This window comes from Eleutherodactylus coqui, chromosome 1 (assembly GCF_035609145.1).
Source record: "Eleutherodactylus coqui strain aEleCoq1 chromosome 1, aEleCoq1.hap1, whole genome shotgun sequence".
NCBI lineage: Eukaryota > Metazoa > Chordata > Amphibia > Anura > Eleutherodactylidae > Eleutherodactylus > Eleutherodactylus coqui.
The window spans coordinates 534,384,058-534,397,538 of NC_089837.1; the positions used below are offsets into that span (position 1 = coordinate 534,384,058).

Consider the following 13,481-nt stretch of genomic DNA (forward strand, 5'->3'; position numbering starts at 1 on the left):
ATCCGTGATCTCTGCTGAAGACGACTCTGTAGACGTGGAATGGGCAGTTCACAAGCTTACATTGCAAATCAGAGAAGCTGGTTCTAGTTTGAAATTGCAGAAAAAAATTGCTCAGTTTATAGGATTTCCATGAGTAGAAGAAAGTCTTCAGAATGCTGAAGGAAAAGAAATGGCCAGTGTACCTGCAGAAGCCAAGGAATGGAAGCATATGACCCAAAAAGGAGGATCAGGAGTCAGCCAGCTCCCATACTGCTCAGGAAGCGGTACCAGGCTCTCACATGGGTGAACAATGAAGAGGTACATCAAGAAATGACTCTACCCACAAAGAGCAGAGGAGAAAGAGGTACATCAAGAAATGACTCTACCCACAAAGAGCAGAGAAGAAAGAGGAACAGCAAGAAATGACTCTACCCACAAAGAGCAGAGCAGAGGAGAAAGAGGAACAGCAAGAAATGACTCTACCCACAAAGAGCAGAGGAGAAAGGGGTACAGCAAGAAATGACTCTACCCACAGAGAGCAGAGCAGAGGAGAAAGAGGTACAGCAAGAAATGACTCTACCCACAAAGAACAGAGCAGAGGAGAAAGAGGTACAGCAAGAAATGACTCTACCCACAAAGAGGAGAGGAGAAAGAGGTACAGCAAGAAATGACTCTACCCACAAAGAACAGAGGAGAAAGAGGTACAGCAAGAAATGACTCTACCCACAAAGAGGAGAGGAGAAAGAGGTACAGCAAGAAATGACTATACCCACAAAGAACAGAGGAGAGGAGAAAGAGGTACAGCAAGAAATGATTCTACCCACAAAGAACAGAGGAGAAAGAGGTACAGGAAGAAATTACTCTACCCACAAAGAGCAGAAGAGAAAGAGGTACAGCAAGAAATGACTCTACCCACAAAGAACAGAGGAGAAAGAGGTACAGCAAGAAATGACTCTACCCACAAAGAGCAGAGGAGAAAGAGTACAGCAAGAAATGACTCTACCCACAAAGAACAGAGGAGAAAGAGGTACAGCAAGAAATGACTCTACCCACAAAGAGCAGAGGAGAAAGGGGTACAGCAAGAAATGACTCTACCCACAAAGAACAAAGGAGAAAGATGTACAGCAAGAAATGACTCTACCCACAAAGAGCAGAGGAGAAAGAGGTCCAGCAAGAAATGACTCTACCCACAAAGAGCAGAGGAGAAAGAGGTACAGCAAGAAATGACTCTACCCACAAAGAGCAGAGGAGAAAGAGGTACAGCAAGAAATGACTCTACCCACAAAGAGCAGAGGAGAAAGAGTACAGCAAGAAATGACTCTACCCACAAAGAACAGAGGAGAAAGAGGTACAGCAAGAAATGACTCTACCCACAAAGAGCAGAGGAGAAAGGGGTACAGCAAGAAATGACTCTACCCACAAAGAACAAAGGAGAAAGAGGTCCAGCAAGAAATGACTCTACCCACAAAGAACAGAGGAGAAAGAGGTACAGCAAGAAATGACTCTACCCACAAAGAGCAGAGGAGAAAGAGGTACAGCAAGAAATGACTCTACCCACAAAGAGCAGAGGAGAAAGAGGTACAGCAAGAAATGACTCTACCCACAAAGAGCAGAGGAGAAAGTGGTACAGCCAGAAATGACTCTACCCACAAAGAACAGAGGAGAAAGAGGTCCAGCAAGAAATGACTCTACCCACAAAGAACAGAGGAGAAAGAGGTACAGCAAGAAATGACTCTACCCACAAAGAGCAGAGGAGAAAGAGGTACAGCAAGAAATGACTCTACCCACAAAGAGCAGAGGAGAAAGAGGTACAGCAAGAAATGACTCTACCCACAAAGAGCAGAGGAGAAAGTGGTACAGCCTGAAATGACTCTACCCGCAAAGAACAGAGGAGAAAGAGGTCCAGCAAGAAATGACTCTACCCACAAAGAACAGAGGAGAAAGAGGTACAGCAAGAAATGACTCTACCCACAAAGAGCAGAGGAGAAAGAGGTACAGCAAGAAATGACTCTACCCACAAAGAACAGAGGAGAAAGAGGTACAGCAAGAAATGACTCTACCCACAAAGAGCAGAGGAGAAAGAGGTACAGCAAGAAATGACTCTACCCACAAAGAACAAAGGAGAAAGAGGTGCAGCAAGAAATGACTCTACCCACAAAGAGCAGAGCAGAGGAGAAAGAGGTGCAGCAATAAATGACTCTACCCACAAAGAACAGAGGAGAAAGAGGTACAGCAAGAAATGACTCTACCCACAAAGACAGAGGAGAAAGAGGTACAGCAAGAAATGACTCTACCCACAAAGAACAGAGGAGAGAGAGGTACAGCAAGAAATGACTCTACCCACAAAGAGCAGAGGAGAAAGAGGTCCAGCAAGAAATGACTCTACCCACAAAGAGCAGAGGAGAAAGGGGTACAGCAAGAAATGACTCTACCCACAAAGAACAAAGGAGAAAGAGGTGCAGCAAGAAATGACTCTACCCACAAAGAGCAGAGCAGAGGAGAAAGAGGTACAGCAATAAATGACTCTACCCACAAAGAGCAGAGGAGAAAGGGGTACAGCAAGAAATGACTCTACCCACAAAGAACAAAGGAGAAAGAGGTGCAGCAAGAAATGACTCTACCCACAAAGAGCAGAGCAGAGGAGAAAGAGGTGCAGCAATAAATGACTCTACCCACAAAGAACAGAGGAGAAAGAGGTACAGCAAGAAATGACTCTATCCACAAAGAGCAGAGGAGAAAGAGGTGCAGCAAGAAATGACTCTACCCACAAAGAGGAGAGGAGAAAGAGGTACAGCAAGAAATGACTCTACCCACAAAGAACAGAGGAGAAAGTGGTACAGCCAGAAATGACTCTACCCACAAAGAACAGAGGAGAAAGAGGTCCAGCAAGAAATGACTCTACCCACAAAGAGGAGAGGAGAAAGAGGTCCAGCAAGAAATGACTCTACCCACAAAGAGCAGAGCAGAAAGAGGTGCAGCAAGAAATGACTCTACCCACAAAGAACAGAGGAGAAATAGGTGCAGCAAGAAATGACTCTACCGACAAAGAACAGAGCAGAGGAGAAAGAGGTACAGCAAGAAATGACTCTACCCACAAAGAACAGTCGAGTAAGCACACAGAGTCCTCTCCTTGGATGGAGAAAAATAAGTGCTGTTGTGGATTTTTTACTGGTTATTTACTTATGTTTTATATCCTAGTTGCACATGGTTTGTGACTGATTTTACATTTATGCCATTCTTAAGAAGGACATGATTTGTGTTGGAAGGTCAGGAGTGCCTGTAATAAAAGATTACCACTGTAATCTATTGGTCCTCATGGCTAGAGCATAAAACCAATGCACTTGGCAGCACTCCATTGGTGACATAAATTAGTGAGAGAGCCATTTTTGGTTATAATCACTGTACACGTGCCTTGTACTGCAACCATTAAGCCTTGTGAATTGTACTGCAACCATTAAGCCATGTGCATTGTACTGCAACCATTAAGCCATGTGCATTGTACTGCAACCATAAAGCCTTGTGCCATGTACTGCAACCATAAAGCCTTGTGCCTTGTACTGCAACCATAAAGCCTTGTGCCTTGTACTGCAACCATAAAGCCTTGTGCCTTGTACTGCAACCATAAAGCCTTGTGCCTTGTACTGCAACCATAAAGCCTTGTGCCTTGTACTGCAACCATTAAGCCCTATTGTTAGAGTAAAGACAATTCAAAGCTGTCATCAGTCTCCATGTATACTGCACCTCTTCATCGCCTCCCAGATCATCTGCCCATCAACTCTGTAGTAAAAGTTGGGAATAGATTCCAATCCTCGAGCCTTAATGTCCTCCGGTAGACAGAGGGCGCTATAAGTCAACTCCTCCATCGCTTTCTTTAGTAAAGGTTTAATTCCACTTTTACCAACAGCCACAATCTGAATGTGAAAAAGCCAGAATTAGTGTAATGGGGAAATTCCCACAACATACCCCATCCCAATGTTACGGTGTTATCCCTGGTGATTCCCACATGAATATCCACTATATCAGCATACTTTGTACTACAGAACCAGCTATTCATCCATTACTGCCGACAACCAGCCTGTATATCATGTCTGAGAGGTTGTCAGCCCCGCCCCCATCACAGGTTGTATGTATACATATAATGGACTCACTTGATCAAAGACGCCCCCTGGACCAATGAGAAACTGTCTGGCGAGAGTGTTGATGTCCAGAGTGTAGCGCAGATGAGGGATGAGGAGCTGGAGAAACAATGAGAATGAAGAATGAATCTGGTTGTCGGTTGAGCAGAGATTGTAGTAAAATACACAATAAACCAGAGCCGAGCGTCTGACACACGTCCACCATTACCGCAGGGCTCCATTGGTTAAAGATGATCATTCTCCCCGCACAGAGGAGGATTATGAGGAAGGATGGACACAGATGGTTGTATCGGCTGAGTGGTGAGTGGGCACCTTACCAGTCTATCAGGCCTGGTTTTCAGTAGGTGCCATGTGTCATGCCCAACAGCCATCAAACTTTACAGATCCAGACCAGAGATTGCGTATTGGATAGAGCCATATATGACGGGGGTCAAAGTATGAGTCAATAAGTAAAGACTATTCAGCTCTGCTACAAGTCCTGTTTAGGCTGAGACCCAACCATGGGGTGGACATCTCACTCCTCACCTTGTACACTGGGTGGTTACGAGGCAGCTGCCGGTTGGTCGCAACGTTAAACACTTCAGCAAAGAGATGGGTGTGGAGCAGGTGATAGGCGGTCTGATGAACCTGGAACTCAGCACTTCGCACCCAGATCTTGGCCAAAGTCCAGTCCCACTCAGAGTCACTCGGCAGGAAGATTGGTGTCTGTTCTCCTGGAGTCTGACCCAACTATAATGGAAGCAGATGAGACATCCAAAGAATCTCAATAAAGGTGTTAAAGTCAGTATTAAAAAAAATGTTCATTCCAAAGCTGAACTCATAATTCTGCTGGTGGTGTCAGTGGGTTAGTTACCCTGTACTGATCCTGAGTTACATCCCGTATTATACTCCAGAGCTGCACTCACTATTCTGCTGGTGGAGTCACTATGTACATAGATTACTTATCCTGTACTGCTCCTGAGTTACATCCTGTATTATACTCCAGAGCTGCACTCACTATTCTGCTGGTGGGGTCACTGTGTACATACATTACTTATCCTGTACTGCTCCTGAGTTACATCCTGTATTATACCCCAGAGCTGCACTCACTATTCTGCTGCTGGAGTCACTGTGTACATACATTACTTATCCTGTACTGATCCTGAGTTACATCCTGTATTATACTCCAGAGCTGCACTCACTATTCCGCTGGTGGAGTCACTGTGTACATACATTACTTATCATGTACTGCTCCTGAGTTACATCCTGTATTATACTGCAGAGCTGAACTCACTATTCTGCTGGTGGAGTCACTGTGTACATACATTACTTATCCTGTACTGCTCCTGAGTTACATCTTGTATTGTACTCCAGAGCTGTACTCACTATTCTGCTGGTGGAGTCACTGTGTACATATATAACTTATCCTGTACTGCTCCTGAGTTACATCCTGTATTATACTCCAGAGCTGCACTCACTATTCTGCTGGTGGAGTCACTGTGTACATACATTACTTATCCTGTACTGATCCTGAGTTACACCCTGTATTATACTGCAGAGCTGCGCTCACTATTCTGCTGGTGGAGTCACTGTGTACATACATTACTTATCCTGTACTGCTCCTGAGTTACATCCTGTATTATACCCCAGAGCTGCACTCACTATTCTGCTGGTGGAGTCACTGTGTACATACATTACTTATCCTGTACTGCTCCTGAGTTATATCCTGTATATCTTTTATTATAAAAGTAAAAAACACAACAAAGACAAACTGTAACAATAAGAATAACCATATAAAGCAATATAAGGCCCTTCCCCCACAGTCCGTGATCCATAAACAAAGTAAAATGTCCATATCCGGGTTTCCTCCCCGACGTACACACCCACACACATACACACTCAACATATAACACAATATACAACCATAACACAATATACAGGTATATACCTAAAATATAAAACTAAGGAAACTATAACTACATAAAACCCTGTAAACTCTAACTCCCGGTCCAGCCGTACCGCACTGTACCCACACAGAACAAATGTAAGCAATAACATAAACAGCAGAAATAACTGAAATAACAACATAAATAAGCAAATTCAAACAGAAAGACCGAGCCAACTGGCATAAATAACTAACTAAAAATATGCTTGGTTTTTTTTTTTTTGTTTTTTTTTTTTGTTTGTTTTTTGTTTTTTTTTTGGGTCCCCAGTGCAGCTTGGGGGCCAAGCCTGCTCCACCAGTCCATGCCCAGAGTTCTTAGTTCAGGATGTGCCAAGCCACACCAGGGTTTTTTTTTGTTTTTGTTTTTTTTAGGAAATAGCACACTGTGCCTGCCGCAGCCTGGGGGCCATGCCCGCTCCACCAGTCCGTGCCCAGAGTTCAATGTTCGGGACGTGCCAGGCTACGGCTCGAGGCGTGAATCCCTCTCCCCCCAACTCCCCACCCAACCTAACTACCACCCAGAACGTGAATATATACAATATACAATATATACAAAAGCATAATACACTCCAACCAACATACATAATATATACTATATACATAACCCGAAAGCCTAAGGTCGGCTCACCTGCAGCCCTACTTCATTCCATTTTGCCCATACCAAAACAAAAAGCTTCATGGTGCACTCACAGCCCCCCACCGGGATTGGAGGTGATAAGCCGGGCACAGACATCACAATGTTCTATCCCTTGAATTTAAAAAGGTGTCCCTATTCTCTCCCTAATTTGCCCTAGACTGTCCTTAGTCTGCCCCTCAGTCTGACCCTTCATGGAAAACTGTCCCTGCCCTATCCCTCCTCTTTCCCTATCCTGTCCCTATTCTCTCCCTACTCTGCCCCTAGAAGATTAAGAAAACACTGTCCCTAACAAAATACAAGCCCTCTCCATAGGAGAGAAGCTTTAGATCTGCCCAGCCTCTCATACTCCAAAGAACGCACCTTCACCAGGTCACCCAGGATGTTCCTACATACCGTATCCACGGGGAGGACTTTCAGTTCCGTCGAAATCAGGCACCGTGCACTCCAGATGTGGAACCTGACCACTAGGCTAACTAGAAATAAAGTGCAGCGGTCCCTGCCACCAAGGCCTCTGAACGCTCCATAAGCCCACTCCGCGTAGGAGAGGTGTGCCAGCTGACGCCAGCCTATGGAGACCCCTACCCGTTGGTATACCTCTGTATTAAAGGGGCACTGAAGCAGGAAATGCTCCATGCTTTCCAGCACGTCGCTGCACTCCTGACGGGGGCAACCCCTGTCAATCAGAGGCCTGCTCTTCAAGTTACCCCTTACATACAGTCTCCCGTGAAAGCAGCGCCAAGCCAAGTCCCAAAACTTCAAGGGGACCCGGGTTGAATTCAGTAAACGTAACCCTCCCTCCAGGTCCCGACTTGGGCAGTCCTTGAGCGCCAGGGGCTTCTGGAAATGGGTCAACAGGACTCTTTCGTCGAGGAGCCTCCTCGTCAGAGTCCTGATCTCCCACATCCCCAGACCCCACCGGCGTATCACCTTCAGAACCAAGGTAGCGTAAGCCGGGAGATGTCCGTGCTGCGTGCGAAGGTCCTTCACTCGCCCTCCTGTCTCCCATTCCTGGAAGAAGGGCCGAAACCATCCCCGGCAGGAGTAGACCCACGGAGGAGCCCTCTCTTGCCAGAGGTTGCCTATGTTGATCTTAAAGAAGGTGTCTACAAGAAACACCACAGGGTTGACCATAGACAACCCCCCTAGTCTCCTCGTGCGGTATGTAACATCTCTCCTGATCAGGTTCAACCTGTTCCCCCACAACATTAGGAAGAACAGGTTGTAGACCCGGGTCCAGAGAGGCTCTGGCAAAATGCATACGCTGCCCAGGTAGATGAATAAAGGGAGCAGGTATGTTTTGATCAAGCTAACTCTTTCCCGAAGGGTTAAAGACCAACCCTTCCACTGGTTTACCTTCTGAGTGGCACCATCCAGCCTGTCTACCCAATTTTGCATGGGGTAATCCCCCTGGCCAAATTTGATGCCAAGAACTTTTGCTGAAGTCTGGGGCACCGGAAGAGTGTCCGGGAGATCAAACACAGGATCCCCCCTTCCTAACCAGAGACTTTCGCACTTATCCCAGTTGACCCTGGACCCAGATGCCTCTGAGTAGCCATCCACCTCTGACAACACAAACTCCGCCTCCTCCCTTGAGGATACGAAGAGCGTGACATCATCGGCGTATGCCACTGCCCTCAGGGTAGCCTCCGGCACCACCCGGTCCATCCCGACCCCTGCTATAGGTCCACAATCAACCCTCCTAAGGAAGGGATCTATCGCAAACACATACAACAGGGGACTTAGAGGACAGCCCTGACGGACACCGGACCCCACCTCAAAAGGGCGGCCAAGCCAACCGTTCACCAGCGGGAAAGTCTCAGCCCCTGCATACAATGTTCGCAGCCAATCAACAAACCCCACTGGCAGGCCGTATCTCAGAAGGACTGACCAGAGGTACTCGTGGTTAACCCGATCAAACGCTTTGGCCTGGTCCAAGGACAGCAAGTACCCCTCCCAGTGACCAGCCCTACCCTGCTCCACTGCCTCCCGGACACCAAGAACAGCGCTAAAGGTGCTACGGCCTGGAACAGAGCAATGCTGGGCGCCCGAGAGGAGCCGGGGTGCAAACTTGACCAACCGATTAAACAGCACTTTTGCCAGAACCTTCCTGTCCGTATTGAGAAGTGCTATGGGACGCCAGTTCTCAATACGGCTCGAGTCTTTACCCTTTGACAGAAGGATCAAAGCTGACCTCCTCATTGACTTTGGCAGAGTGCCCGAGGAAAGACACTCATTTAATACCTCCGTCAAGAGGGGACTCAAGAGGTCCTTGAAGGTCTTATAATACTCGGATGTTAGTCCGTCCGGTCCTGGCGATTTTTTGAGCCGGAGCCCATCAATCGCCAGTTTAACTTCCTCTATTCTGATCTCTCCTGTCAAAACATCAAGAGAGGTGTCTACCCCCGGCTCAGGGACAGTTTCAGCCAGGAAAGCCGACATTACTTCCGAATCTAGATCCCTCTTTCCCAAGAGTTGCGAGTAGTAGGATCTGACGACCTCCAAAATCCCTGATCTGGATCGATTCAGGGATCCTGTACTATCGATCAGTCCAGTGACCACTTTACTATTCACTGACATCCTACAGTTTCTGTAAGGGTCGGGCGAGCGGTACTTCCCGAAATCCCTCTCAAAAACCAAGGATGCGTGTCTGTCATACTGGCACTTCTTGAGCAAAGATTTCACTCTGGAGATCTCCTCGCGGCTACCTCCAGTCGAAATGAGATGTTCGAGTTTCCTCCTCAGGCCGTTGTACAGGCGGTACCTGTCCAGGCATCTGAGGTTGGAGAGCTCTCGGAAGAACCTTGCCGCCCTCCTCTTGAACATCTCCCACCACTCTGACTTACTGCTACAGAGATCCAGTAATGGTACCTGGCTCTGCAGAAAATCCTCAAAGGACTGTCTTATCTCTGCTTCCTCCAGGAGTGATGAATTCAGTCTCCAAAAACCTCTGCCCATCCGGGGGGTCTCTGCAACATTCAGAGAAAACAATATTAGACAGTGGTCGGAGAATTCCACCTCAACAACGGACACTGGTGAAGAGATGGCTTCCTCCTTCAAATAAAACCTGTCTATTCTAGACCTGCTCTGACCTCTATAATAGGTGAACCCCTCGTGGCCTGGGGTGTGCCGGATGTGGACATCCACCAGGCGAGCCTCGCTAGCTATGCTATTAAGTGCGACGCTGTCAAAAGTCAACCGCCTGTCTCCAGAGCCTCCCCTATCGCGGGCTCTTGTGACTGCATTAAAGTCACCTCCAAAGACAACTTGGCGGCTGGTAAAAAGGTAGGGCTTGATCCTCATAAAGAGACTCTTCCTGTCCTTTTTTGACTGGGGACCGTAGATGTTGACAAGTCTCAATTCTTGTCCCTTCATGAGGACATCTAAGATCAGGCACCTTCCCATTTCTAATTCAATAACTCGTCGGCATTCAACCGCTGCGGTAAAAAGAACCGCCACTCCGCTATACGGCTCGGCCGCAAGAGACCAGTAGGAAGGGCCTGACCTCCACTCCCTTTTTGCCTTATGTACGGCTGCCAAGTCAGACAGCCTGGTCTCCTGCAAAAATAAAATGTCGGCTTCAACGCGGCCGAGAAAATCAAAGGCCGCAAATCTAGCCGTATCAGACTTAATGCTGGCAACGTTAATTGATGCCAGAGTCAGCGGAGTGGGTGCCGCCATCATGAGTGATTAAATTAGATGGCTTTCTTCCTCACACCCGCTTCCTCGGGGTCAGAGGAAAGCCCCTTACCTCTTTTTTTGGACACAGTTGTGTCCATAGCAGGGGATCCCCCGACCCTGTCGTCCTTGTTTCCAGGCTCCAGAGTAGCCTCCACCCCGGAAGGAACTATGCCTTCACGAGGTGGAGACTCAGCGCCCCCTGTTGACCCTTCCTTTGCCCTAGGGACCTTGCCCTCCGCCTCCCCCTCAGAAGAGGAGGAAGAGATGTCTTGGAGGGCTCGGAACCTATTGGAGAGTCCAACTGGAGGTGAGCAGGCTTTTCCTTCCAGTACTTGGCCCGGGGTGGGAGAAGATCTTGAATCCCCCCTTCGTTTCCTCCTCGTGGCACCTAGCTTACGCCGTTTCTCTAGCCACCTCTTGCCTTCCTCATCCACACTTTCACAGTGGGAGGAATCTGCAGAGTTGGTCTCCTCCCTCTGGATCCTCCTGTCCTCTTCATCTAAATCGCTGTCCCTCAAAGCCTCAGCCGCGAGATTTGCTTCTGGAACAGGGGCCACCATTGACCCACCTGCTGTGGGCGCTCCTGTCAGCTCCCTGCTCCGTCTGCGTTTCTCCTGACGCCTCTGCTCCGCAGGCGTCTTTTGGCGGTTCTTCACTGGCTCCTGAGCTCCTCCACCTCTGCTGGTCCCCTCACCCCCAGAGGCCACATCATGACCCCCATCAGTAGGTGCTGAGACCGCATTGGCAAAGGAACGTGGGCAGCGACTAAACGGGTGACCGAGGTCACCACACAGGTTACACCTAATCTCCGCACAGGAGGTGGCTAGATGACCCAGACCCCCACACAGAGCGCACTTCAAGGTCTTACAAGCGGCGCTCAAGAGTGAGGGGTCGCCGCACCTGTGGCAGAGCTTCGGCTGCCCCTGGTAAAAGGCCAAGATACGATCCCTGCCGAGGAAGGCTGCAGATGGTATGTGAGCCACTGAGTTTTCTAAACGCTTCAGCTTGACCATAAACGTCCAGGCCCCAGACCATATGCCGTGCTCATCCCTGTTCTTTTGGGGCATCTCCGTCACCTCTCCGTACCTACTGAGCCACGTCATGATGTCAAAGCAAGAAAGTGACTCGTTACGAGTCAAAACGGTCACCTTCTTGATGCTGTTCTGGCGAGACACCACCTGGATGGCAAAGTCTCGCCAGCCGGGCTCATTTTTCACCAGCTCGTAATTCCCCCAGAAGATTTCTAGGCCCTCTGGGCGAACGAAACTGATGTCAAACTCAGACGTGCCGTAGGGATGGATCAGGGCAAAGATGTCAACCGCCCTGAAGCCCATCTTCAGCAGAAGCTCCACTACCCTTGCCCTCGGGGGGCATGCATCATTGCCTCTCCAACGAAGACGGACCACATTCCTACGACCTGCGTCCTGCCCGGGTGTCGGTAGGGACCATACGGTCTCCCCCCTTTGCTCTCGGAAGGCACCCAAGCCATGTCTCTCTTTCCAGAGAGATAGATCCACCTCTCTTCCTCCAACTGTGATTGTACTCTCCCCCTTCCGTAAAGCCTCCAGGAGACGCTGTTGCAAAACGCCCTCCCTAGAGCCTGGAGACAAGGAGGACCCACTCCCTCCAGCGGCGACACTGGCATAACTCCTACCAGTTGTTGTCGCCGCTGGAGGGGCGACTGGAACCTGTAACCCCTCTTGCCTTACTACATTACCATCCCTTGAACCTCCACCCAAACCAGCATCCACTTGTGTGGCATCACCGTTGCCAGATGTAGCAGAGGAACAACCAGCACCCCCAGCATCCTCTCCCCCATCACCAGCATTCTCTCTCACATTCACTCCTTTAGCTGGATCTGGACTTTGGGTCTTGGCCTTCACGGAGGTAGATGGAAGGACCTCATCAGTTTTGTTTTTATTCTTTTTCCTGTTTTTCCCTTTTTTCTTTTTGGCCTCCACATCGCTGGAAGCCCGGGATCCTGCTTGGCCAGGAGCCCCCTCTGCATCACAGGCCCCGCTTGCAACGTTGCTTGTGGCACCGCTGCCACTCCCCATGCCTGTGGCACCGCTGCCACTCTCCATGCCTGTGGCACCGCTGCCGCTCTCCATTCCATCACCTTGGTCACCTCCAGCTGTACTGGCCTTTTCTGCGCCTTTCTTCCTGACCTCTCTGTCCCCATTACCACCTAACACAGGGACAGGGGGTCTGACCAGCTCGGCCCTTTTCTTCCCAACGCCCCGCTCCCGGCCCACCTCAGAGCCTGAGCTAGGGGGGTTCTTGGGGTCAGAGCCCTGATCCGACTTTTCAGCTGGACCAGTGCTCTCAGGGACTGCTACAAAAACCAACCTCTCCTGCACCTTCACTGGTTTCTTCTGTTGCCTTTTTTTTATGAACTACAGAGTCTTTTTCTGGCAAATCATTGCCAAACATGAAGCCCTCCATATCTGGAGAGGCTTCCAACTGTGGGGTCTTCTGCACTTGTAGTGCTCCTGTCTTCCTTCTCCCCTCCACCTCAGACTCCTCTGATGTTGGTGGCAGTTCTACCTCCTCAGGCAGGAGACTTCTGGCACTTGTGGTGCTGCTCTGGGTCAGTGATTGCTCACCAGAGCACACAGGCTGCTCCCCCAGACTCTCCTGCACATCCTCATACTCCTCTTCATCCGAACTCTCCCCATCACCTGATGTGTCAGTTTGCGCATGGCCACTGCGCCCTGCCGCCATTTTTGCAAACCGATCGTCATTTGTCAGTTTCTCCTTAAAGGGGCCGCTCTCCTCCAAGATCTTCTCTCTGACTGCCTGCCACATTTTAATACAGTCTTTGCAGTCTCTTATTGCCCTCCTGGCCACTGCTTTATCCTCCTTGGATGACTTCTGCTCTTTAATCATTCTAGCAGATTGCAGTTTCCCTTTCTGCAGGACGATCATCTTTCCCGCAGTCTGGTAATCCTGCATATATTTTGCCAACCTGGAGGCCAGGTCTATCACAGATTCCTCCTCCCTTCTATCACTCCATTTAGACAGTTTTGCCTCTGTCTGTGGCTCACATTTTATCCTGCGGGCCTGACTGCGGGTCACAACCTCACCTGCTGCGACGTCCACCGTGGCCCCGCTGTCAACCCGGGCC

At 49.2% G+C, this 13,481-nt stretch overlaps 1 protein-coding gene across 1 annotated transcript in view; it reads right to left on the reverse strand.

Moving 5' to 3' along the window:
• LOC136591789 (polyunsaturated fatty acid lipoxygenase ALOX15B-like) overlaps positions 1–13,481 on the reverse strand; it is a 116,146-nt gene that overhangs the window by 25,144 nt on the left and 77,521 nt on the right. The window contains exons 9-11 of the mRNA XM_066588551.1: positions 4,641–4,844; positions 4,128–4,214; positions 3,721–3,890 (exon numbers count right to left, since the gene is read on the reverse strand). Of these exons, the coding sequence (XP_066444648.1) occupies positions 3,721–3,890; positions 4,128–4,214; positions 4,641–4,844 (461 nt within the window). The remainder of the gene's footprint in view (positions 1–3,720; positions 3,891–4,127; positions 4,215–4,640; positions 4,845–13,481) is intronic.